General features: G+C 38.1%; 1 protein-coding gene across 2 annotated transcripts in view; it reads right to left on the bottom strand.

The window, feature by feature from the left end:
- Positions 1–24,796, bottom strand: part of arhgap26.L (Rho GTPase activating protein 26 L homeolog) — a 268,850-nt gene that overhangs the window by 70,616 nt on the left and 173,438 nt on the right. For both annotated transcript variants that reach the window (XM_018251140.2, XM_018251141.2), the window contains exons 18-19: positions 22,262–22,421; positions 6,985–7,123 (exon numbers count right to left, since the gene is read on the bottom strand). In XM_018251140.2, coding sequence (XP_018106629.1) covers positions 6,985–7,123; positions 22,262–22,421 — 299 coding nt within the window. The remainder of the gene's footprint in view (positions 1–6,984; positions 7,124–22,261; positions 22,422–24,796) is intronic.

The raw sequence follows: 24,796 nt of genomic DNA, 5'->3' as shown, positions 1-24,796 counted from the left end.
CGGAGGTTAGTGAATTTACCCCATAGACTCCATTTTACCCAAATAATCCAGATTTTTACAAATGATTTCCTTTTTCTCTGTAATAATAAAACAGTACCTTATACAAACTAAGATATAATTAATCCTTATTGGAACAAAACCAGCCTATTGGGTTTATTTAATGTTTACATGATTTTCTAGTAGACTTAGAGGGTTATTTACTAAAGTCTGAATTTATCAATTTATTTTTTTAAATAAAAAAAAAACACAACCAAACTCCCATACCTTATTTATTATGAAAAAAAAAAAAAGCTTGATCTAATCGGATCGGGTAAAAACCCGGACAGCCTGAATTTTTTTGCCGGAAAGCCAGAATTTTCAGGCTTATTCCAGTGCAAACCACAGAAAATTTGACGTTTTGCCCCAAAAAGCCCAACTGGAGTTTAGTAAATAACCCCCTTAAAATATGAATATCCAAATTATGGAATGATCAATTATCCGGTAAATCCCAGGTCCCGAGCATTTTGGATAACAGGTCCCATACCTGTGAAGCCATTTGCACTGGTAAGGGAGGTGTATATATGAGTTGCTCCTCTTTACAGTGGCAGAATTTTCCAGGAAGACAAGCTGTGGAGAAGAGGGTTGGCTCAGAGTAAAACCAGGCTGAGCCTGGGATAGGGGGCCAGGGCTGAAGCAGCCATTAATCCATCCCTTTCCTCATACTTTGTTTTTTTTGTCTTCAGTAATTGAGTTCTAATCAATATTTCATCAAACAGAATGTTATTATTAAGAACATATGGACAGGCATTTAAAATGAGATTGCAATATAACTGATTGCTCATGTCTTTTCTATTGATTACAGAGAACTGGTTTAATCACTTGGGCGACATAAGCAAGTTTACATTACTCTGTCTATAGACATTTGCAAGTAAATGGTCTAACAGACTGATATAATACAACTGTGTTGGCAACCCCGAATAACCCTGCAGAACAGTGAAACTGATTTTACTAAATATTTATTAAAAGGTACCTTTATACTTTTAACCCCTAGACCACTAGCAACATGTACGTTGGAGAGGGGGTCTTATACTCTTTTACTATTTCTGTACTTTACTTGGTTTCATGGTGGTAAACTGGTAGTGGGTCAAATTGGGCAGCGGTTTCAATTGCATAAAAATGCAAGCTGTGAGTCCACTTATCAGGTCTATCTGTACAGTACAGGTATAGGATAAAACCCATTATCCAGAAAGTTCCAAATTATGGAAAGGTTGTCACCCATATGGTGAAGATTTATCAAAGAGTGAAGTTAGAGATCTCCACAGTCCGCAGATTGAAATACCGCCTCTCTCCATTCATTTCTGTGAAAGTTCACCATTTGATAAACACGCCTTTATAAATCCCATAGAAAAGAATGGAGAGAGGCGGTATTTCACACTGCAGACTGTGGATATCTCTAACTTCACTCTCTAACTTTTGATAAATCTACCCCATAGACTCCATTTTATCCGAATACTTCAATTTTTTAAAAAATGATTTACTTTATCTCTATAATAATAAAACAGTAAAATGTACTTGATCCAAACTAAGATATAATGAATCTTATTGGAAGCAAAATACGACTAATGAGGTTAATGTTTAAATGATTTTCTAGTAGACTTAAGGTATGAAGATATAAATTATGGAAAGATCGGTTATTCTGAAAACCCCAGATGCAGAGTATTCTGGATAACAGGTCCCATACCTGTACAAGGAAGATACTTGCGCAGCATATATCTCCATTACATGTCTTTAGAAGGAAAAGCACACACTTGATCTGTTATCTCCAACCATAACGGCTTTAGATTGTCGTCCCAAAGAAGAGTCGATTAGTCGCCAGGCGACTAAATCTCCCTGAATTTGCCCTTGTGGTAAAGCCCTAATGTCATAAATTGCTATTTACTTTTGAGCCGCCCCCCCCCAGGTAATGTAGTCATATTTTCCCTGTAGTTTATTTTGTTCAAGTTTTCATTAAGGCAAAACTCATTCAGGTTTCAAAAGTCAATGAACACAATAAAAAACAAATGACAAAACTACTATGAAACAGGGAATTATGACCTTCCTAGCATGATACTATGTATGTGCGTGTGTATGTGTATATATATATATATATATATATATATATATATATATATATATATATATATATATATATATATATATAGATAGATAGATAGATAGATAGATAGATAGATATAAAACAAGGAAAAGTTTTGCTGCTCACCACTAATTTTTAAAACCATTAGGCAGGGGTGCAATGAGGCTGTGACCAAAAAATACACATAGACAAATACAAGAGTCCTCTGCACTCAACCCATTATCAATATATTTAAGACAGAGACATTTTGTGCATACTGCTACTGAAAAATGCCTTACCCTTTAAACAAAACAGGGATTGTTTGTCCGTATATTGCAATATATTTAAGCTGGCAAACTACATCTAAGTCTTAAATATATTGATAATGTTTTTTTTTGTCTATATGTATTGTGCTCGCACTCTAATCCAGTCTTAAGTTGCTGTGGGTGCTGGGCCAAATTTGAGCATGTAGCAATTAGACAGGGACCCGCACTCCAATATTCAGTGAAGAAAATGAACGTTTATTCATACTTGTGCATCCAACGTTGCGGCCCATGCCTGGGCCTTTATCAAGGATAAATTACAAGTGTTTTAGGTGCATACTTATACACATAGCCCATCCCATTTCCAAAAATGCCGCCTAGATATGACGTCATACATGTGAATCAAACCTCATTAAGTTATTTAACTTAATGAGGTTTGATTCACATGTATGACATCATAAAAGATTTTCTAGTAGACTTAAGGTATGGGGATACAAATTATGGAAAGATCCATTATCGGGAAAACCCCAAGTCCCAAGCATTCTGGATAGCAGGTTCCATACCTGTACAACATTTCATAGAGGAAGGCTCCTAGCAGATAAGAAGCTTCCATTTAACTGCCATGGAGAGACTTAGTAATGAAACTGTATATAATTAAGGCTTTGCAAAGTAAACGTGTTGGCAGATTGCAGGTGTCAGCACAACAGCTGGAAACACGGGTAAAATAATAGTTTTAGATATAATTTTTCAAAACCGCATAAGATAAACATCCAAAAACTGGCTATAATAGTCGCATGTTTCCTTCCTGTCTCTGCTCGTCTATCGTCACCTCTGGGAAACCTGGGTAACACATTCAATTATGCAGTCAGAAATGGCCATGACTGGTGCATGAGACTACTGCACAAAGCACACAGTGGTGGCTGCATAGAAGACACTTTCACAGTCAAGTTAATGGCTTGCTAGTTTCCACTTTAATAGCCAAAGTGCAAAGCAGTGCAGTATGATATCATCCAAATGTAGAGTAAGAAATATAAGGCCCCGTATTGACCAAGAAAACAAAGACCCTCTGTAAGGGAAAAGTGATCAAGCAGCATAGACCAATAGTAAGGGAACAATGAAAAGAGCCACATCAGAAAGGGTAATGGATAAACACTGAGTTCACTAATCAGCAAAATTAATAAGTATCGTAAGGGAGCACAATTTTAGAGACAGCACCATTCTGTGACTGTTGGGGTCCAATGAGGTATAGGAGACATTTTTATTTTCTTCCTATGGATTCCCTTTATTAAATACTGACATAGAATACTGCACACCAGGTGGGGCTTCGCTTAGACAACAGATAACATGTGGCTGCATACACAGCCAATAGCAAAATCACTCCAAGAAAATCCAGGAACTCCATCTCAAATAAAACATTTTTGCTCTACAGGATAGAAAAAAATACTAAGCCAAGGATAATATACAATTTGCATTTCTGTTGTTATTGACCGTTTAAGCTGTTCATTGTTTTTATACAGTATATCTAAAATTGTTTACAGATGTACATAGCGTTGCCAGATATGCACAACAGCAGAAATTCTACTTCCAAAATGTCTTTCCTAAAAATGAGGGGGGTGAGGGCAAGCTATAGAAAGCCATCTCTCTCTTCTGTATTTACTGTATATCATAAATATTTACTAAGCAGCAACTTATTACTAATTTGTAATGTGCGAGAGAGGAAGGGCTGCTGAGCAACAGGCAGAGTTAATCATCAAAACATTGAGTTTCTTTAATGCATGATGAGTAACAAATAGAATAAAAAAAGGGAAACTTCTGATGAGCCAATTTAAAAAGCATAAAGATAGTTTAGTGTTAACAAGTATGCATTTGGGAAGCAATGGGTGCCACTGCGCTAGGGAATTTTGAAAACATGAATGAGGTACTCAGTATTGCTTTCTCACCTGCCAGCAGCAGTTTCAATAACTGTCACCAGCCAAGACAAAGTTCCAGCTATTTCTATTTAAGTAGCAGACAGGCTGTTTCCATGGATAAGCCAAATAAAGCCCCTTCAGTGTCCAAAAAACAGTGTTTATGCCCCTGGGGATAACCGAGAACACCAGTGTCACGTTGGGCACTTCACTAATAAGATGTGATAGTTACTACAAGATAAATACCTGTAAAAAATCTACTTTATATTTGAAACATTACAAGGATTGTTATTGGTTGAAGATAAGATTCCAGTCCTGTTATCTCAGATTCTACAGTCAAGAAGAAGCTATTCCTTTGCATGTTGTGCAGAAACTATCTTTTGCATGTCATGTAGGAGCGATCATCTGCATGTCATGTCAGAGCTTTCCTTTGTATGTCATATAGAAGTAACATAGAAGCTATCCTTTGCATGTCACATCCATCCTTTGCATGTCATATAGAAGACATGTAGGAGCAATCCTTTGCATGTCATGTAGGAATTATCATCTGCATGTAATGTAGGAGTTATCCTTCACATGTCATGTAGGAGTTATCCTTTACATGTCACGTAGGAACTATCCTTTGCATGCCATGTAGGAGCTATCCTTTGCATGTCACGTAGGAGCTATCCTTTACATGTCACATAGGAGCTATCCTTTGCATGTCACGTAGGAGCTATCCTTTACATGTCACATAGGAACTATCCTTTGCATGTCACGTAGGAACTATCCTTTGCATGTCACATAGGAGCTATCCTTTACATGTCACATAGGAACTATCCTTTGCATGTCACGTAGGAACTATCCTTTGCATGTCACGTAGGAGCTATCCTTTGCATGTCACATAGGAACTATCCTGTGCATGTCCCATAGGAGTTATCCTTTGCATGTCATGTAGGAGTTATCATCTGCGTGTTATGTAGGCGCTATCCTTTGCATGTCATGTAGGAGCTATCCTTTTATGGCCTCCATCTACTTACTGTATACCACATGCATGTGCTCAGCCATTTAGAATATCATGCTGGGTAATCGGTAATCCCTGACAAAACACAAGAGAACATCTCCAAAGCAAAAACGTGATTTCTGCTTCATACTGCAAATTTATACTGGAAAAAAAAATCAATGGCGGCTGTAATTCCCATGGGTGAAGCTTGTGTTTCACAGTTTACTAGTCTCGGAATAGAAACATGAATTTCCAATTATGTTAGAGACATTTTGTGAAGACAAAAAAAACAAAACAGCTTAATAAAACCATGGATTAAGTGATTTAATCGAAAGCGCCTCCTATCTTTCATGCCCAGTAGTCATGTTTAGTGAAATTTGAGCTTATTGATTTGGATATGAAACCTCACATTTTAAGAGTTCAAGTTTTTTGCAGTTTCCAGTCAGCAGAGGCTTGAATCATAGGATGTTCAGATGTTAATACATTGCATGGTTCAGACAGGCTAGTACTTAAGTAAAGTCACACGGGACCCTAATGTGACAACCTGAGAACCGGGTGAGGACTGGCAATTGTACTAATTAAATGCATCTTGCAATGGTAAGGGAGTGCTAGGAGTATGCACTGATACTGTTGTTTTCCACTGATAACTGTTGTTTTCCACTATCTGTGCCAATGTCATTATTAAAGGAACAGTAACAGCAGGAAAAAAACCCAAACACCTTTACACATAAGGTCTGTTAAGATAATTCGGCATCATGTTTATAAAAATAGTTTTAGCTAAAAATAGATCAGGGTTTTCAGAGGTCATAAATATGCTGGTTCTTATGCTTCAGTGAACTCAAATGATGGAATGGGCTTTCAATGACAGACAAGCTACTGTCCAGTGTGATTTAATCGCTGGGGAAAAAATTGCTGTTGGCTGAAAAGAACCTGTAACAGAGGGTTTCAAGCACATTTTAGTCACCAAAATGTTCAAGACAACATCAGGCCCTTGTGCCATCGGACTAAAGGCAGTGGCTTTACAACCATTTTTTTCCCACCATGTTATTTTAGTAGATCAAATACACCGCACCAGAACACCAGATTTCCAGGCAAGAATGCCTTAAAAACTCTTGAACCAACACTTCATAGTCAGAACCACATCAATGTGTGCATACGGCCCCACCCAGCAGGATTTTCCAGTCTGCCCAATAGATATGTGCCCAATTTTTAGCCCGATATCTATCAGCGAGGCCGTTGGGATGGCCCCTCAACCGGCAAAGAAACTGCTGACTAGGCTTACAGGTGCCGAATCGGCAGCTTAAATCTGCCCATGTATGGCCAGATTAATTCAGTGGGTAAAAAACTCCTCTATAAGTGCCTGGTCATGAGGGCTTTGTATATAATTAGCCTTATTTCTGCACAGTACTTTTAATGAATGCAATCAAGCCCGTGACTTCTCAAAATCCAAGTTTAAAGTTCCTGTTCAGTGTTTCATTCATTCGTATTAATTCAAGAAAATGAATATAACAGGCATATTTTTCAATGGATATAAGCAATCCCCCCACACACCGATTGCTGAGCTTGGAAAACTCTGCGGTTGGAAAACATAAATTTTTAGGGTTTTTCTTGGCCAGCAAAAGAAGGATGCAACTACTGGGGAGAAGGATACCAGGCTATGAAATAAAGTGATATCTACAGAAATAGCAATCGCCACCCCACAGCTTTGTGCAGGGAAGGAGGGACCTCTGACACACCCACCTTTCTCTGAGGAATGGCTTGTGTGGAAGAGAGTTAAGGGCCTCTCGCTGCAGGAAGGCGGCTTTGAGTCAGTGCTCCTTTTACGAGACAAATGCAGCTGGGAGTTTGTCTGTGGCATCTCCGGAACGGTGGAAAACATCTATAAATAAAATGAGATCGAAAAGGTCAGCTGCTTATAAAACACATAGGGGAAATGGCAGAAAAATCAAATGAAGCCCAGCGTTTGTACAGTAAATTCTCTGTAACACACTTACTGACGCCAGCCCAGCAAAGAAAGGACTAAAGGGCAAATAATTCTCCAATGAAAGCTGCTCTTGTATTTGCATGGAGTGCATGACAGAATTTATTCTATCTATGACCACAAGATAGTAGTGTGCTAAAAAGCTCTAAAGAGAACGATTCAGTCAGCAAAGCATTTATTTCATAAAAGGTTCATCACAACACTTGTTTTTCGTCACTATCAACAGATTTATAAAAAGCAAGTATAAGGCAAAGTTTGCTTTATATTATTTGTTTTGATTATTAGGAGGTGCCTAAAAATCATATGCAAGGTGAAATATAAAACTATGTAGAAACATTACTGTTCACTTATTGAACCAATATCACCAAAATAAATAAATAACATTTCAATTTAATACAATATTCAACATAATACCAGGGCAATTTCTACCCCCTCCCCTACAATTTACCTGCTATCTCCCACTATACTGTTTGCCAGGCATTAGTTGTGTCTACCCATGCTATAACTTTGAGAATATGGGGAGAGAATAAGCCCCCCTTAAGCCAGTACAAGTTTTGCGCAGACATTTTTTTATGCATGCAGTTCTCTTCACCTTTACCGTCCTAAATTGCATATGCAAATGAGGCTTGGATTTGGTTTGAATCTTAAAATAACAGATTTGGTGCATTCCTTGTATATACAGTGTATAGAAAATAAATGTCAAGATACAAGACAGATTTAGTAATTAAATCAGATTCTCATTACATGGCTGCTCAGAAACCTATGCAATCTGCATTAGAAGTCTGTCCTGTAGCATCAGCTTATAATGAGATGAACCTCATTAGCTTCTCAACAGCTCCTAACACTATCCAAGATGGGGAGCTCCTGTGCACAAATTTGATGGCCTACGCCCTAAATCATTGCTGTTGCAGAGACGCTAAACTTTTGGGCTGGTGCATCAAGTATCTACAAATATCACAACCTAAATTGTTTTTGTATTTAACAATGTGGGTCCTAGAGATTTCGACATGGCTGCCTCCACTGCAGCAAAGGATCTTATTTATGTAAATGATATAAGAACTTGCAGCAGATTCAGGTTTTTACAAATCAGCACTTCATATTTACAAGCAGGTGAAGGCCATTTTATTGTGTTGTGGGCCCTTTAAACAAATACATATCCATATACAGTCCTGATAAGTAACGCAGCAGTGACACATGCAGTAGTTCCATTATTGCTTTCCACCTTTCAATTTTGTTTTCTGAAATTGATAAAATCAGATTTGTAAACGTTATCTTTTCTCGGCTAATGCAAAATGACTTCCACTTGGTAAATTTGCCCAGGGACACATACGAAGGTGCTTATTTTTTCCAGTTCAGAAAGCGTTGGGGGTCAAGTACTCTGCGGTGTGTGACTCATATCTGCATCTCTCTCTCCTCTGACGGCAATGTTACTTATATCTATAGGGCATGCTGAAGACACACCTACTGTCTATCCAATGTTTGAATCCATGGCTATGACATAATATAGATTTGTATGGGTGCTCCGACATTATCTATGTTTGTTCTTAAATCATCTGACAGGGAAAATGTTTATGTTATAAATGAAGTGTGGTTGATAATTAGCTTAATTGCTCAGCTATAGCGATATATTATACTACTTGCTGCTTTGTTCTCTTTTATTTGAAGTTCATAATGACATAAAATAACTGTGTAAATCCCAGCACAAGTCTGGTGTAAACACACAAATAGGGGGCAAGGGCATCCTACTTGCATGGGGCAGAAATATCTTGTTTTGGGAGCAGAAGTTGTGCCATGTATGCAACTTATTTTGTCAATGTCCGCTTGCACTGGTCCCCCAGTAAAGAAGTATGCCGCATCAAAAAGTTGCACTGCAGGCCACCACATGAGGGACACTGCAGGCTAACACATGAAACAATCTTGTGATATTTAAATTCTATGGGACAGTCTTGCTTCGGCATTCTGTCTAGAGGCATTTCTTTGTGTGCCCTCAGCTGCACCACATTTTGGATGAGAGCATTATTCTCTGTCAAAATGGACTTCCTGTAATTAAAATTAATAGACACATGTCGCTATTCCTATGTGTTTATCTGCGTGTTTGGATTTGTTCTGTAAGTTTGGGCTTCAGTGGAATACTGAATCCTCCTGATGAAATTCATCCAAATATGGAACAAAAGTCAAATACGTATTTGCATATTCAGCAGCTTAAAAAAAGTCACTTAAGCTCTTCAGTCATATAACTTGATAGGATCCAAATCGGCTAAATGCTACAAAAAGTGTACCCTGGCTTTACCACATCCCTAGTAGTAGCTGTCAAACTGTTTACCTCTTTTACTGCACTGAAGTCACTGGATAAATTATTTTAGATAATGAACTATGACAAAAGGGTAGACTATTTGGTAGGAAACATCTTTTGAAGGCAGCATGGGAGCAGATTGGCTTCATTCCCCCCCAAAAAACAGTTGTACCTGAACCTCCACACCTGCTTATTATAATGTTCCTGTACAGCATTATTCTAGTTGTCCATATTACAACTGCAATTCATTGAATCTAACATTATAAATACTCAATAGAGCGTTTAAGAGGATCAATGATCGTTGCATGTTTTATTCATATCCTTCAGCTGGCATGCAAATGAAGTCCCCAATTTATTTGCTAAATTAATGGCACTGGATAAGGAAAACAGCAAATGAAAGGCTCATTTTACCAGCGAATGCCTCAGGTACTCTCCAATGTGCTTTAGGAAAACCGTATATCTTCCAGAGCAGACAAGTGGAACATTCGTGCTGATGAGAGGCTGCACTTACAGCTCCGTAATGAAACCGAACATATTCAAAGGGTTTGGTCAAAATAAAGAGTTTAGTTAAAAATATAAAACAGATGTTTTCTGATACTCCCTATTTAACCATATCATTTTGTATTGTTCATTTGCACTTAGGACAATATCACTGATAAAAATGAATATTTGTTGCACAAATACGAACTGAATATGAACCCTACATGAAAAATATTGATTTAAGCAAACTTCAAAAGTTGCAACATCAAAATTATCACCTTTGGATTTTAGTGCTTTAAAATAACTTTTTACATTTTTTTACATATAGGATTGCAGGAACAAAGGGGGATGGATCTTGACATAAATGGGTGGGAGTATGATGCTAGAGGGGCGGAGCCACTACATCAAGGGGACTGAGTCGCATCAACAAACGTGATGAGCATAGAAGCTAAAAAGGGAAGAAAGGGGAGGGATAGAGAGGATATGAAATGGGCTGGGCCAAATTGACTAGTTAATATATATTTACTATCAAGTACTGGTCTTATTTACCCTAGCAACCAGGCAGTGGTTTGAATGAGAGATATGAATAGTAAAGGGTCTACAAAGAAATTGTAGCCTCACAGAGCAACAGTTTTTGGCTGCTGGGGTCAGTGACCCCCATTTGAAAGCTGCAAAGAGGAAGAAGAGAAAGAAAAATAGTTCAAAAACTATAACAAATAAATAATGAAAACCAAATGCAAAGTTGCTAGGAAAAGGATATTCTAAAACAAAAAGTGAAATGTATAACGAAATTGCCAAAATTCACACAGATATCACAAGATTTTAGAAACTTGCATTCTATGGGCAATACATACCAAATGCTGGCTGGACTACAGACTACAAGCCACACACCTTGAAGCTTTCCAAACAACCCTATACAAAATGCCAGCTGCTAATTTAATTTGAGAGCCACGATAATCAATTTAATTAGAGCAAGTTATGCAGATCTGTGTAGCTCAGCTACTTCAGCATAATGAACTATGGCCTGTGAGACCTGCTTTTAATTGTAAGTGATATAGGTCAGCTGATATTGGATAGGGCTGGCATTGTGTCTGCTGCTGACAATCTGTGCCTGTAATCAGCCCAGAATCAGTGTGCTTTGTGCATGCTAATCCACGCTCCTACCGACTGCAGATGGCTTTTAAGTACAGGATAGTAATAGGCTTAGGCCTTGATTATCACAGTCTCACCGAGGAAATGAGATACATTTTCTCCAAGATGGCAGGAATATAAACCTCTGCAGCAAATTCACACTTCATCTCATTACCTGGTTTATTGAATTATGATAATCTAGTTTTTATCATAATAAAGTGAAAATAATAATCTAAAAAACAGAAATCCTAGATATATATATATATATATTATTTTTTGTTGATGGCCACAGGGCTGCTTTATGGTACTAGTGGAACCAGGGAAAATATCTCATCTGTGATCCCAAGAAAGTTGTGGCAAAACTACTCTAAAGCAGATGACCTTCATATAATAATTTAATAAAGCAGGCACGAAAGAAACGGCCTGTGCTTACTGAGGTAGACATAAGGTTGATACAGGGGTACAAAAGAAGTTTAATTGAATGTTCAATTAATTAAAGGTGATAGCTCTAGCATAGCTTGTGAAGACCCATAATCATTTGGGTTGAGATTTTGTAACTGTGTGCCGATACTTATTGACAAGCAACCTCAAAGATAGTAACTATATTCCTGGACTAGCCACCAATGTTTATTTATTTTATAACTTGCAGGGGGAACCTGACCGATAATGGATTTTTACCCATTGTTTTTACTGTTTTAGCATTCATGTCTGTGTAGCCTTTTTACTGTGGTGTGAGGGTAGGTGGGACCCAGGGGGAGAGGTGGGACTAGGGTTGCCACCTTTTCTGGAAAAAATAACGGCCTTCCTATATATTTATCTTTTTTCCCTTTTAATAACATTGGGATCAACCATAATTTTTACCAGCCAGGCCAGTAAAATACTGGCCAGGTGGCAACCCTAGATGGGACTCAGGGAGTGAGGTGGGTGGGAGCCAGGGGGCGCGGTGGACAGGTCCCAGGAAATATTTTTGTACGGCAGCCCTGCTGGACAGCATTCTGCTACATAGCATAAAAATATTATAGTTATAACAATACAAATACTTCTGTCAGTTGCCATAAAAAGTAACTGGTAATGGTAAATTTGCCTTACTGCCTTCCAATTCCCCAACATTGTTGCTTACATGGTCTGTGTGGAGACTTTAGCTATGAAATATTAGAAGCAATAAACATCTGCATATCCCCATGAAACAAATAACGGAAACACATTTCCACCTTTTCAAACATTAAAGTACGAGTTCCTGTTGCACAAATAAGAGATAATAATAGTCATAATAGTCTGATCAAACTATTTTGCTATACATTTATGCATTTATACATAAATATTATATTTTATACCAGTTAACTCTGACTAGAATATATCAGGCTGCACATTACTGTGTAACACACTTTATAACTTCCAAGTAAAAAGGCTTTTCAAGTGAACATGATAGCTAAATAGAGCATGTTTTCCTCTTTATGATATGCTAAGGGGATGCTATACATCTTCCAAATGGAAGATAAATAGTAGCAAGAAAGAGTAAGACATATTTTACTTTACCGAACATCTGTCAGAGGATGCTGGAAAGCAAAACGACCATAAATCAATGACTATGACATGCTATATTCTAAAGAGACAAAGTGTTTTAGCATCCTCGGTACCCACACAGATAATTTACATCAATAACAGATAACTTGATAACTTTGAGCATTGACCTTCTAAAGACACATTACTTCTTTCTGTATTCTTGGAAATGACAGATTAACATATTTTGACTCTTGGAGGAGAGATATTCAGGAAATTTCTACATATTTCTTGAATTTATCAGCCCATAGTATATGTATACAAGTTTATTCAAAAGGTAGCAAAGGGATATATTAGTGGCACAATAGTTATAAAAACAATGGCATAGACTTCACAAGGCTGTAACCCTTGACTGATGCTATTAATATTGATAGAGTGAGTTGCTTGAATGCATTTTAGATATCTGTAATCATATCCCCAAAAAAGCTAATGTATGATCATATTGTAGGATTCTGCAAGTGCAGAATCATTTTCTATGCATACTGTATATGTGTTAATAAATGAGGGGGGAAATGTTATATTAATGCCCCTGGAAAAGCACCACCTATAAAAGTCTATATGCTATCTTGGTGACCCCAGAAGACACAAATGCAAATTAAAGGATAATGATATGAAAATATCTACTTTTCAAAACCACATTTACATTTTCTATAGCAGCATGTTGTTTTTGGGTTACCTCAAATCCAGATTTCATGAAGCAAAGCTATATATTACACACTTCATTACATTACACCTCTACATTTATAAAGCTCTTCATACCACTGGTTTTTATTATGTACCTGCAGTGGCATAAATGATAAAACCATGCCTGTCCTTAGAGAGGGTCATTGAGGCTGCCGTGAATCCAAATTTATGGTTTTAATTTCCTAAACTGTCTCTTCCCAGTGCTACACAGACAACTCACTTCCCAAAAAGCTTAGAGACTTGAATATAAATAGGAGAGGACCTCGCCAGGCTTTTTCAGGCGACTGTTGAAAAGCGCATCGCCTCGTGTGGTTAGCACAGGCGTTTTTACATAGGCGCCCATACAAAACTGTCGCCTGCGCCGGTCGCGGCGACTGTCGCGGCGCTTTGTCGCCGCGACCGCAAACGCGTCGCTATCTCCCCGTGTGGACTAGCCCTTATAGTCTTTGCATTATTTGCCTTTGACTCTTTTCAGCATTTATATGGGAGTCAATGACCCGGCAGCCTAAAAACAATTGCTCATTGAGTATACAATTTTATTGCTCTTGATACTTATTACATATAGTTCTATTCAGGTCCTCTCCCATTTATATTCAAGTCTCTAGTTATTCCCATCAAACCAAGGGAGATAAGATTGAGCTTGGTAGACATGCATGTGTTGTCAGCTTTTTTTAAAACCCAATTCCAAACTATCTATAAATAAATAGCCACAAAAATTGTGATTATCTTTCCATTTTCAATATACATAAAACCTGTATTGTTTGTTACTTAAAAAGAATAGTCATGTTTCACACCAGGAGAATTGCAGTTTGCCCACTTCCAAGCCATATTTGCATTATATTAAGCTATTTCCATTTTCTCTTTAAGCAGAACAACTGTCATATTAGAAGCCTGTTGTTAGCTATAAACATGTTCTTGCTGGGAAGTCAATGTACCTTCTTGGACAGTCACAGACTGTTTAACTCTGCTTACGAAACTTTAAATTTTAGACCACCCTCAAAAACTTTAGGATTTTCTTTTCCAAATGCATGCATTTTAAAACTTACTTGCATAAAAATTCATTTTGGCAATTAATTAATTGATTAATATCTAACTGTAACTTGGTAAAGAAGGAAAGGCTAAAATTAAGTAAGCTTTATCAGAAAGGTCTATATAAATACACCAGTAAACCCTCAACGTAATGCTGCTCTGAGTCCTCTGTCAAAAGAAACACAGCATTTCTTTCCTTCTATTGTGTATACATGGGCTTCTGTATCTGATTTTCTGTTTTCAGCATAAACCTCCAGGACTAGGGCTTGAGTATGCTCAGTTTGTTCCTCTCTCTCCCTCCTCCCCTACCTGTTGTAATCTGAGCTATGAGTGAGCAGGGAGAGACTCAGGCAGGAAGTGGTCATAGCAAGCTAATATGGCAACTGCTATCCTAAACAAACAGAGAGAGCTTCTAGAGCTGTTTACTCAGGTATGGTAAAGCATTCTGCAGAATAAATATAGTCTTATAGCTTGCACTATTGTGGCTAATCTATTGGCAATAAACTGCTTTGGTGGCTTTCCTTCTCCTTTAAAGAATCAGCATAAATATATCAGAAGTGATTGTTGAGTGGCAGAATATATTTTGTCCACATGCCAGCTTATTTTCACCCCCCCCCCTTTCCTGAGGTTGATAGCTCTACGTCATATTTAGGTTACAGACTATGGAACGGGTAAATTGATTTGTTTTTGCTTTATTGCTGGAGCTTACAGCTAAATCTACCATGTCAAAATATGGAGTAACCTATAGCAACTGATGAAACCATGCACAACCATAAATTAAATTAATATAAGATAAAACAAGAAATGAAACATAAGAACAACATCCAAACAAGAAGTGAAACATAAGAACAACAACCAATATAAATATTCTCCAGTTCAAGTTAATCTAGACTAAAAATAGTGCTACTGCTCCAATACCCAAATAGTGGTATATATACCATGATATACAGTATAAAATATAGTAGAGAGACGGAGTGAGAGAGTGGCACACACAAATAATAGTAAATATATTTATATACACATATTCACAAACATACACATAGGCCACAACATTGAATATGTATTTCTTTTCATTTGAATTGTAATCTGTAGGTGTGTGTATGTCATGCTGAAAAACGTGCATCTTCTTTATCTGCTTCCAAACATTTCTCATATGCAGCTTGTTTGCTGCAATCTTCTTGCTCGTACGCCTCCGGCATCCATTGCTTCAGATACCCCTTATGCAGAAAGCTGGATACTGACAACTACAAATATCATCTTTCTACACAGTGGTCATTGACCGAGTGGTCATGAGCATAAACTGTGATACTGACTGATGAACTACTGAAAAGGCCTTCCTGCTTCAGCGGGTCAGGTACCCGCAAGAACCTGCGGTACCCGGGTGCGTGTATAGTCGCTGGTCTGCGGCTCTGCGGGTCTGGTCGCAGATTGCAGGGTACGGGTTCCAAAAAATGGAACGGTATTGTTCCAGCCAGCTACTGGCTAAGTTATATATTTATAACATGGGACATCATTATGCTTTAAACACACATTGTTCCTTAATGACCCCCGCACAAATCATTCAGAGCTTATCAAATGTGAGAGAGTTGGTCCATTACTAATAATAGTACTGCAAACACTGGGCACTGAGGCAGAATTTCCTAAATGTTTTCAGTGTATACTAAACACTATTCCTGGCTACTCTGGTTTCTTTAAGAAGATTAGAGAGTTGGCCAAATTGCATTGGCTAACCAATGTGGGAGTCTAGGATAATGTAGGCAAATCCAAGGTCTAGAGTGATTTGATACATGGAAATGTTCAGGGAGAATGAGTCCTCTGGGCTCTTAACTGGATGCACAGTTTATTAGTGTTATTGATAATGCTATCAAAAAATTTGGAAGAGAAGGCTGGAAAGCCATTAATCCAGCGATGATTTAAACTTGCTTACTGCACCGTTTCCCACACAGTCTAAATAATCTATATCTGACTGTAATTCACTTTCCCCTTTTGCTGATGAATTGAAAACCCTCAGCTTGATTGGCAGTCAGACCTATATGAACTTATTACACACCTCCTATTGACTCATTTCAGATTTATTGGGCTTAAAATGCAAGTTCAAGTTCCACACAATCAATAAGGAACTTTTAAACTGATGTCTCTGTATCTTTAGATCTTTCCCCAGCAAAGCCTTAAAAACAACTAACATTTCTTGGCAGAATATGTGCATAAATGTGCAGTCTTAATAAAAAGCTTTTGGCCAAATTACACTGTACTTGATCAATGCCTTTTTTTATCTTTTTTTGTCCCTGACAATCTAACTAATCTAGTCAATGTAATCTGGGTCTCTGATGCTCTGGCATTCTGCCCAGGCTACCAGTTTATTAAGACAAAGCCTATGACTTTCCAGAATCACATTACCTGCACCAGGATCTGACAGAGCATCACTTAAATATCTGACTGTGTTCCAAAGTATTAGATGCACCAGCATTGTCCAATGACACACCAAAGTCATGTGGCTGCCCATCTTAAACCGCAAGGAAATCATGCATTTTATGTAACGTGCATGCATAGTTCAGCAGCAGAGTAGCCCAAGGAGTGCTAATTTAAGTTTTTGACGCTATATACCCGTTTTCCACTAGTATGTATATATATATATATATATATATATATATATATATATATATATATATATATATATATACTGGTGTTCCCCTGCACTGCTAGTAGCAGCCTACATGCATGCTTGTGTCTGGTTGGGGTGTTGTTGACTCACAACATTTACTATATTTGCTTCGATAACTAGAAATATACATTTATTTTTTTAAATGAGCAAAAATAACAAATCTATTCTTGAAGGTGTAATGCAATATATATTACAATGGCTCACATAGTGACCTTATTCAAACAGCTTTAAAAGCATTTCTGTTGCAAATGTAGTAATTTTCATGTGTCTAATAAAATAAACTTGTGCAAACCATCAGCAAGGCTTTTGTTTTGAGCATTTACTAGCATGGCAATATTACAAGGACAATTTGATTGTTTTAGATCAGGAACACAGAGAATTTAGTTTGGTGCTTTATAAGGGTCACACAGTTTTACTGCAGATCCATTTGGACAGTCCCAACTACTGCATCGCTTTACACCCCACCGACTACTCCCATGCACAGGAACTAAGAAAAGTAGGGATGCACCGAATCCAGGAAATCCCGAATTTGTATATGTAAATTAGGGGCGAGTAAGGAAATCCAGTGACTTTTCGCAACTTTTTCATTTCCTGTCCCCATTTTGCATATGCAGATTAGGATTCGGATTCGGCTCGGTATTTGGCCGAATCTTTCACCAAGGATTCGTGGATTTGATTGAATCCCAAATAGTGGGTTCGGTGCATCCCGAAAAAGTAGATTTAAAAAACTCTGTGTGAAATCAAAACTTTAACTTTGTGCAAGCAATCTTAATCATTTCAGCATGAGAACATGTTAATATGTTCCTTACTCCTCAGCTTGTAGCATACAATACAATCTTTTATATTTAATAAGCCTTGGGCAAATTTCTTAGCTGATTTCTGAGAAGCAGGGCCAGAGTCAAAGATATAGGGCCCCAATCAATCATGTATAACCTGCATCCCACCAGATGTACTACAACTCCCACCACACTTTTACATTTGCTACTTTTCTCCACAACCCAGAACGGGCATCACTGGTGCCCAAGGCCCAGAGTCAATACCTGTTTTCTCTCCTACCTTTAAATTAGTCTTGCTAAGAATAAAAACAATGTATGTATAGTGTGTATTTGCAGAATTTGCTCCATTAAAGGAAAACTATACCCCCCAAACAATGTAGGTCTCTATTAAAAGATACTGAGTAAAACAGCTCATGTGTAAAACCCTGCTTCATGTAAATGAACCATTATCATAATAATATACTTTTTTAGTAGTATGTGCCATTGGGTAATCATAAATAGAAAATTGCCATTTTAAAAAATAAGGGCCGCCCCCAGAGATCGTAAGATTCACTGTGCACACATACAAACCACATGTAAGGTCACATGAGCCAATTAACAGACAGAGTTCTGCCTTTTGCTTCCTCATTTCTTCCTGTTACAGTTAGTGTTGTAGTATTTCTGGTCAGGTGATCTCTGAGGCAGCACAGATAGAGTCACGAAATGGTGGCTCAAGGCAAGAGATGTAAAAGGGCAATATTTATGTAAATATATATTCCAGTTTGGTAAGATTCTTTAATATGTCATTCAATTTGATATAAACTATCTGTTGCTTAAGTATTCATTTTGGGGGTATAGTTTTCCTTTAAAGTAACACAGTGGGGGTCATTTATAAACACTGGTCAAATGTGCACCTGGGCAATAACCCATGGCAACCAATCAGATGTTTGCTTTCACTGCTCAACCTGCAGCTGGCTGAAAATAAGCTAATCACTGATTGGTCACTATGGGTTACTGCCCAGGTGCAAAGTTGCCCAGTGTTTATAAATGAGCCCCACTCACAGCTAAGGTATTTGTATGGCTTATGAATGAGCCAGGGCTAGATTTAATAAGAGTGGAATAATTTACCTACAGTAAATAATGTTGGCAAACTCTACCATCTGCCAGTCTTGGCCAAAACTGATAGATGGACCACTTTCCTGTGGGTCACAAACTGCTACTTTACATGTGTGTACTTCGTAATGGTATTTAGCAAGTTTGGGTTTTATGTAAGGAATGCAATATTACTTCTTCGGTTAGCTTCTGGGGACATTGCTGAATGCCAGTAAATATTGGTTATATTTTATATTTACAACAAATGATTGAAAGTCATTCAAGGGTTAGTTTACCTTTAGGGTAAGTCCACACTGGGCGTTTTGGAGAGATTTGGTCGCCTGGCGACTAATCGCCGCGTCTTTGCGATTTAGTCGCCGCAAAGACTAGTCGCAAGCGACCAAATCTCCCCAAAGTGCCCGGTGTGGACTTACCCTTAAGTTAACTTTAAGTATATTACAGAATGCCTTATGCTTAGGGCATTCTGGGTAATAGGAATAATTTGCCTTCCTCTTTTGCCTCCAAATTGGGTTCAGTGACCCTGGCATGCAGTAAAACAATTGCTTTGAAAGTCTACAATTTTATTGTTAATTTGAATGACATCTTTCTGTTCAGACTCTTTCCTAATTCATCGTCCAGTCTCTTATTAAAACCACTGCTTAGTTGCTACCACTTTCAGTACAGCAGCAAGCTAGAGCCAAACTGCACAGTGTTATAGCAAGGCTTAGCACTAAGGAATCCCATTGACAGATTTAGAGATTAGCAATGGTTAATTACTTTTTAAAGGTTCAATAGCCACTAACAGGGGTCCCCAACCTTTTTTTACTCGTGAGCCACATTTGAATGTAAAAAAGAGTTGGAGAGCAACACAAGCATGAAAAATTCCATGGGGATGTCAATTAAGGGTTGTTGTTGCTTGTTTGGTAGTCCCTTCATGGACTGGTAGCCTACAGGAGGCTCTATTTGGCAGAACACCTGGTTTCTATGCAACCAAAACTTGCCTTGAAGCTGGGAATTCAAAAATAAGCACCTGCTTTGAGGCCACTGGGAGCAACATCCAAGGGGTCGGTGAGCAACATGTTGCTCGCGAGCTACTGGTTGGGGACCACTGCACTAATAAAACACAATGCTGGCAGGGTAAACATATTTTACACAGATGGATCAAGATGGAGACCTTTGTCCGTGGCTGACAGATGCTGAGAGCAAGGCACAGACAGTGAGGGCAATGAACTCTAGGCTGAACAAACAGAGCATCTTCCCTGCATTCACACAGCAAGTAACTCATCCAAATGCATTGCTGTCGGGTCACAGTCCTTGCTGAAAGCTTTGGGCTGAGCACATTTCTTTATAGGTGCAAATCCCAATGCATTATTAGAAAGGAAGATGGTATTACTAAATAAGGTATATAATTTGCATGGGTTCATTATTCCTGCCATGAATTGCTCCAAAGTATACAGCTGCTGCCAGCCTATGCCATGCTCCAATGTCACACTACTTAATAATAGATTGGAAGAAAAAAAAAAAACAGTGACAACAAAGACTGATAACTGTAACGGTATCATGCTAACAATATTAGCCACAATTTTTGAATTTTGGGTACGAAATACAGATGGAAAAGGGCATCTGTCCCTTACTCCAAGTGAAATTATTGTACCAGCCAACAAACAGATAGAGCAAAGTTTGACATCGCAGCGCTACAGCTCACACAACTTTGTATATATATATATATATATATATATATATATATATATATATATATATATATATACACTGTATGTAGTCAGGCTCTATCTTTATTCAAATGTAATTAGGAAAATAATTTCCACTGCTGCATTAGAGACTAATAAGATCACCGTAATAAAGAATATTTAACTGAAAAGGAATTCCAGTTATTTCTATTGTGTACTTTATTTCTTTGAAGCAGAAATCCAGGATCTTGCTATGGAGGGTGTGTTCTCAGTTCTGCAAAATGCAGACATCTTTTATATTTTACTTTAACAATGCTCAGTCTATCAGTGGTTAAGGGGGTCTAAAGGCCCCCATACATGGGCCAATAAAAGCGGCTGACAGACAGAGTTGCAGCTTATTGGCCCATGTGTGGGTATGGTTGCCACCCTGTCATAGCCAGTAAAACACCTGCCAAGGCCGGGGCCGGTATTACAAATTTACCGGCAATGTAGTTGCAGGTAATATGTAATACCCTTAAAGGGATACTGTCATGGGGAAAACAATTTTTTTCAAAATGAATCAGTTAATAGTGCTGCTCCAGCAGAATTTTGCACTGAAATCCATTTCTCAAAAGAGCAAACAGATTTTTTTTTATATTCAATTTTGAAATCTGACATGGGGCTAGACATTTTGTCAATTTCCCAGCTGCCCCAAGTCATGTGACTTGTGCTTTGATAAACTTCAATCACTCTTTACTGCTGTACTGCAAATTGGAGTGATATCACCCCCCTCCCTTTTACCCCCCAGGAGCCAAACAAAAGAACAATGGAAAGGTAACCAGATAGCAGCTCCCTAACACAAGATAAAATCTGCCTGGTAGATCTAAGAACAGCACTCAATAGTAAAAACCCATGTCTCACTGAGACACATTCATTTACATTGAGAAGGAAAAACAGCAGCCTGACAAAGCATTTCTCTCTTAAAGTGCAGGCACAAGTCACATGACTGGGGGCAGCTGGGAAATTGACAAAATGTCTAGCCCCATATCAGATTTCAAAATTGAATATAAAAAAATCTGTTTGCTCTTTTGAGAAATGGATTTCAGTGCAGAATTCTGCTGGAGCAGCACTATTAACTGATTCATTTTGAAAAAAACATTTTTTTCCCATGACAGTTTCCCTTTAAGAAAAAGCCCTTGGCCCGCCCCCAATTAGCTCAGTACTTACCTCCACCCACTTTTGCACCACAGACCGCCCCCTTTTGTTCCTGCCCCCCACCGGCTGGAATTTTTTTTTTAAAAAAGGTGGCAACCCTATGTGTGGGGCATCCGACGGGCGTCCACGATCAATATCTGGCTGAAAATCAGCCAGATGTTGATTGGGCAGGGTTAAAAATCCCGTCGGATGACGGCCGCATCTGTTCATTGATGAGGTCCCACAATCTGACTGTCCGTATTGCCTCCATTCTGATCCGATCGTTGGGCCCTAGGGCTCACGACCGGATCAGCCCGATATCGCCCACCTCAATGTGGGCATATCAGGGAGAGATCCGCTCGTTTGGCTGTGTATGGCCACCTTTAGGTACATTACACATAATTATCTGCCCCTAAAACAAAACTGCAGTATCTTCCAATGTGAAACTATTGTTATTGACCATTAAAAGCACAAAGACACATAAAATACCTCTTCATAGTTTTCAATTATAATTTCAACCACAATGTTCTGGAATTTAATATCCATGATGGCTGCCACCGTCTCCTCCTGGGGACGCAATAGTGTTGGCCCAAAAACAACTCCAAGGTTGGCTACAGTCATCAGGTTTTGCTTGTGGTGAGCAGCAACGCTGCAAAGAAAGCAGAGAAAAGTTTGCAAAGTGAATACAATATGGGAAACAAACAGGGTGGTTATGTTTAACAAAGATTAAGAGGTAATTATGGGATAACCCCTCACAACTTAAATTTGTGTTTCTGGCCAAGGAACACTGGAAACACTTCTGATACTGATATACTGTATAAAGAGCAATCTCACTGGTAAACTGTGTTGATTTTTCCAGTGCCTGCATAGTGGAAAAGTTCATTTTCACAAAAGGTACAATAAAGATTCAATAAAACCTTGTAAAATATGTGGCATTTGTTTTTATTATAGTTAACTTCAACCAGAACCATAATGAGCTTCATGCACAGCACAGTTCTGACCTTAGGTGAATGTGCTAATCATTAACTGCTGTCTGCTTATAATATTGGCTGGAGTGACTTTAAAGAAATAGGTGCACATTGTGCTGCTTTGGGCACTTTAAGCACCTACTTTTGCCCATACCACTTCTGTCTATGTCTGTATCTCAGTAATGCTATTCTTACTACAGTAAGTGCATAATTAAAGGGGTTGTTCACCTTCCAACACTTTTTTCAGTTCAGTTTCAGATAGCTCACCAGTAATAATGACTTTTTTCAATTACTGATATTTTCTATGTGCAACCGTTTTTTTTTCAAATTGAAGTGTAATTTCATACTGTAGTTGCTAAATGTTGCACAACAGTTCAGAATCTGCACCTGAAATACCTGAAATAACCTTAAACTTAGGCTATGGGCACACATACGTATTTCCATAGCATTTCTGGCGAAATTCATGCCGCCATTCTGACTGCTGCGTATACGCTAGCGATATTGTGTCATTGCCTAAGCTTAAACCGCTAGCGTAGATATGCGGCAGTCGACTTTTTTAAATAAAAATGCGGCGCGGACCACGCCAAAACCGCTCATTACATACGCATGTATGCTCGTGGCCTTAGATTTTGAGAAAAAGGCAAAAAATTTAAAAATAGAAAGTAACTCAAAAAAGTCTTTATTTCTTGAAAACAACTCAACCGAAAAAGTGGTTGGCAGGTGAACAACCCATTTAACTGTGTGACTATCCAGGCAGCTTCAGATGTTTATCATTAAATGATATGTAGTACAAGAATTCCTTGCATGTCCTTTAGTTTGCCTATATCCTTCAGTTCACCTCGCTTGTAACTCGCAAGGGCATCCACTTATAACAATGCTTGTTTCCTGGCAGAGTAAATGATTTCTGGAGTAAGATATTTCCTTATAAACGGATCCATCAAACAGGTAACCGAGCCCATGAAGTCACCAATTGTTCAGATGTTGGCAGTTGGTTCACACTAGCATGAAAATAGTGTGTGTCTAAACACACAGATGATTATAAGCAAGAAGTAAAGTGGCGCCAGATGAAACACAGCAGGAGGCTGAAAGCATAACAAGCTCCATTATAAATGTAGCCAATATACAACTTAGTCTATTACTTTTTACTTAGTCTATTTTCCCTTTTACTCCAGTATGCTAGCAATAAATAAAAATAAACATAAACCGACATGTCCATCTATGCAAATGCTGATAGCATCTTACAAAATATATCTGCAAATATTAAAGGTACAACTTTAAGTTAACTTTTAGCATGTTATAGAATGGCTAATTCTAAGCAACTTCTTAATTGGACTTCATTTTTGCTTTTTAATGGTTTCAATTATTTATAATTATAATCTTCTGACAGTTTCCAGCTTTCAAATGGGTGGTCATTGACACGATTTAAAAAAAAAGCTTAGAAAGGCTACAAATTTATTGTTAATGCTACTTTTTATTACTTGTCTTTCTATTCAGACCCTCTCCTAATCATTACAGTTTCTTATTCAAATTAAAGCATGGTTGCTTAGGTAATTTTGACCCTAGCAACCAGATTGCTGACATAGCTTAATTGGCCTTCATTTTTGCTTTTTTCTTCGTTTTTGAAATATTTGCTTTCAAATGAGAGCTTTTCACTTGTGCTTTTCTGTTTTTGCCATTCCCAAAAAGAATATTTTCTGTAGGCTCAAATGATGATGAATGCTGCCACTGCATGGCTTCCTCAGGACAAGGTATTTCTTATGGACATACTCAACATTCAAATATGCTGACTCTGGGCTATTGTCAGGTGATACTTCTTGAAATGTTTTTACATAAGAAGAAGTACTCCAAAATATACAAGACTGCAAAAATGGTAGCTTCCATAAGATTTCAGAGCATTTTAGTGCTTCAGTCGTATGGAACACATATCTGTCAGGACAAAGCATAAAAAGAGCCTCGGCTATACCGCCCATAAAAGGAGGGACAAAAAAGTTGGTGCACGTAGAACGGCAAAAGTTTTTTGGCCACGTCCATTTTTGTGGCCACACCCCCTAATTAC

This window comes from Xenopus laevis, chromosome 3L, assembly GCF_017654675.1.
Source record: "Xenopus laevis strain J_2021 chromosome 3L, Xenopus_laevis_v10.1, whole genome shotgun sequence".
NCBI classification, from domain to species: domain Eukaryota; kingdom Metazoa; phylum Chordata; class Amphibia; order Anura; family Pipidae; genus Xenopus; species Xenopus laevis.
Note: the sequence above shows the minus strand (reverse complement) of the source record. Positions and strands in the feature narration are given on the sequence as shown.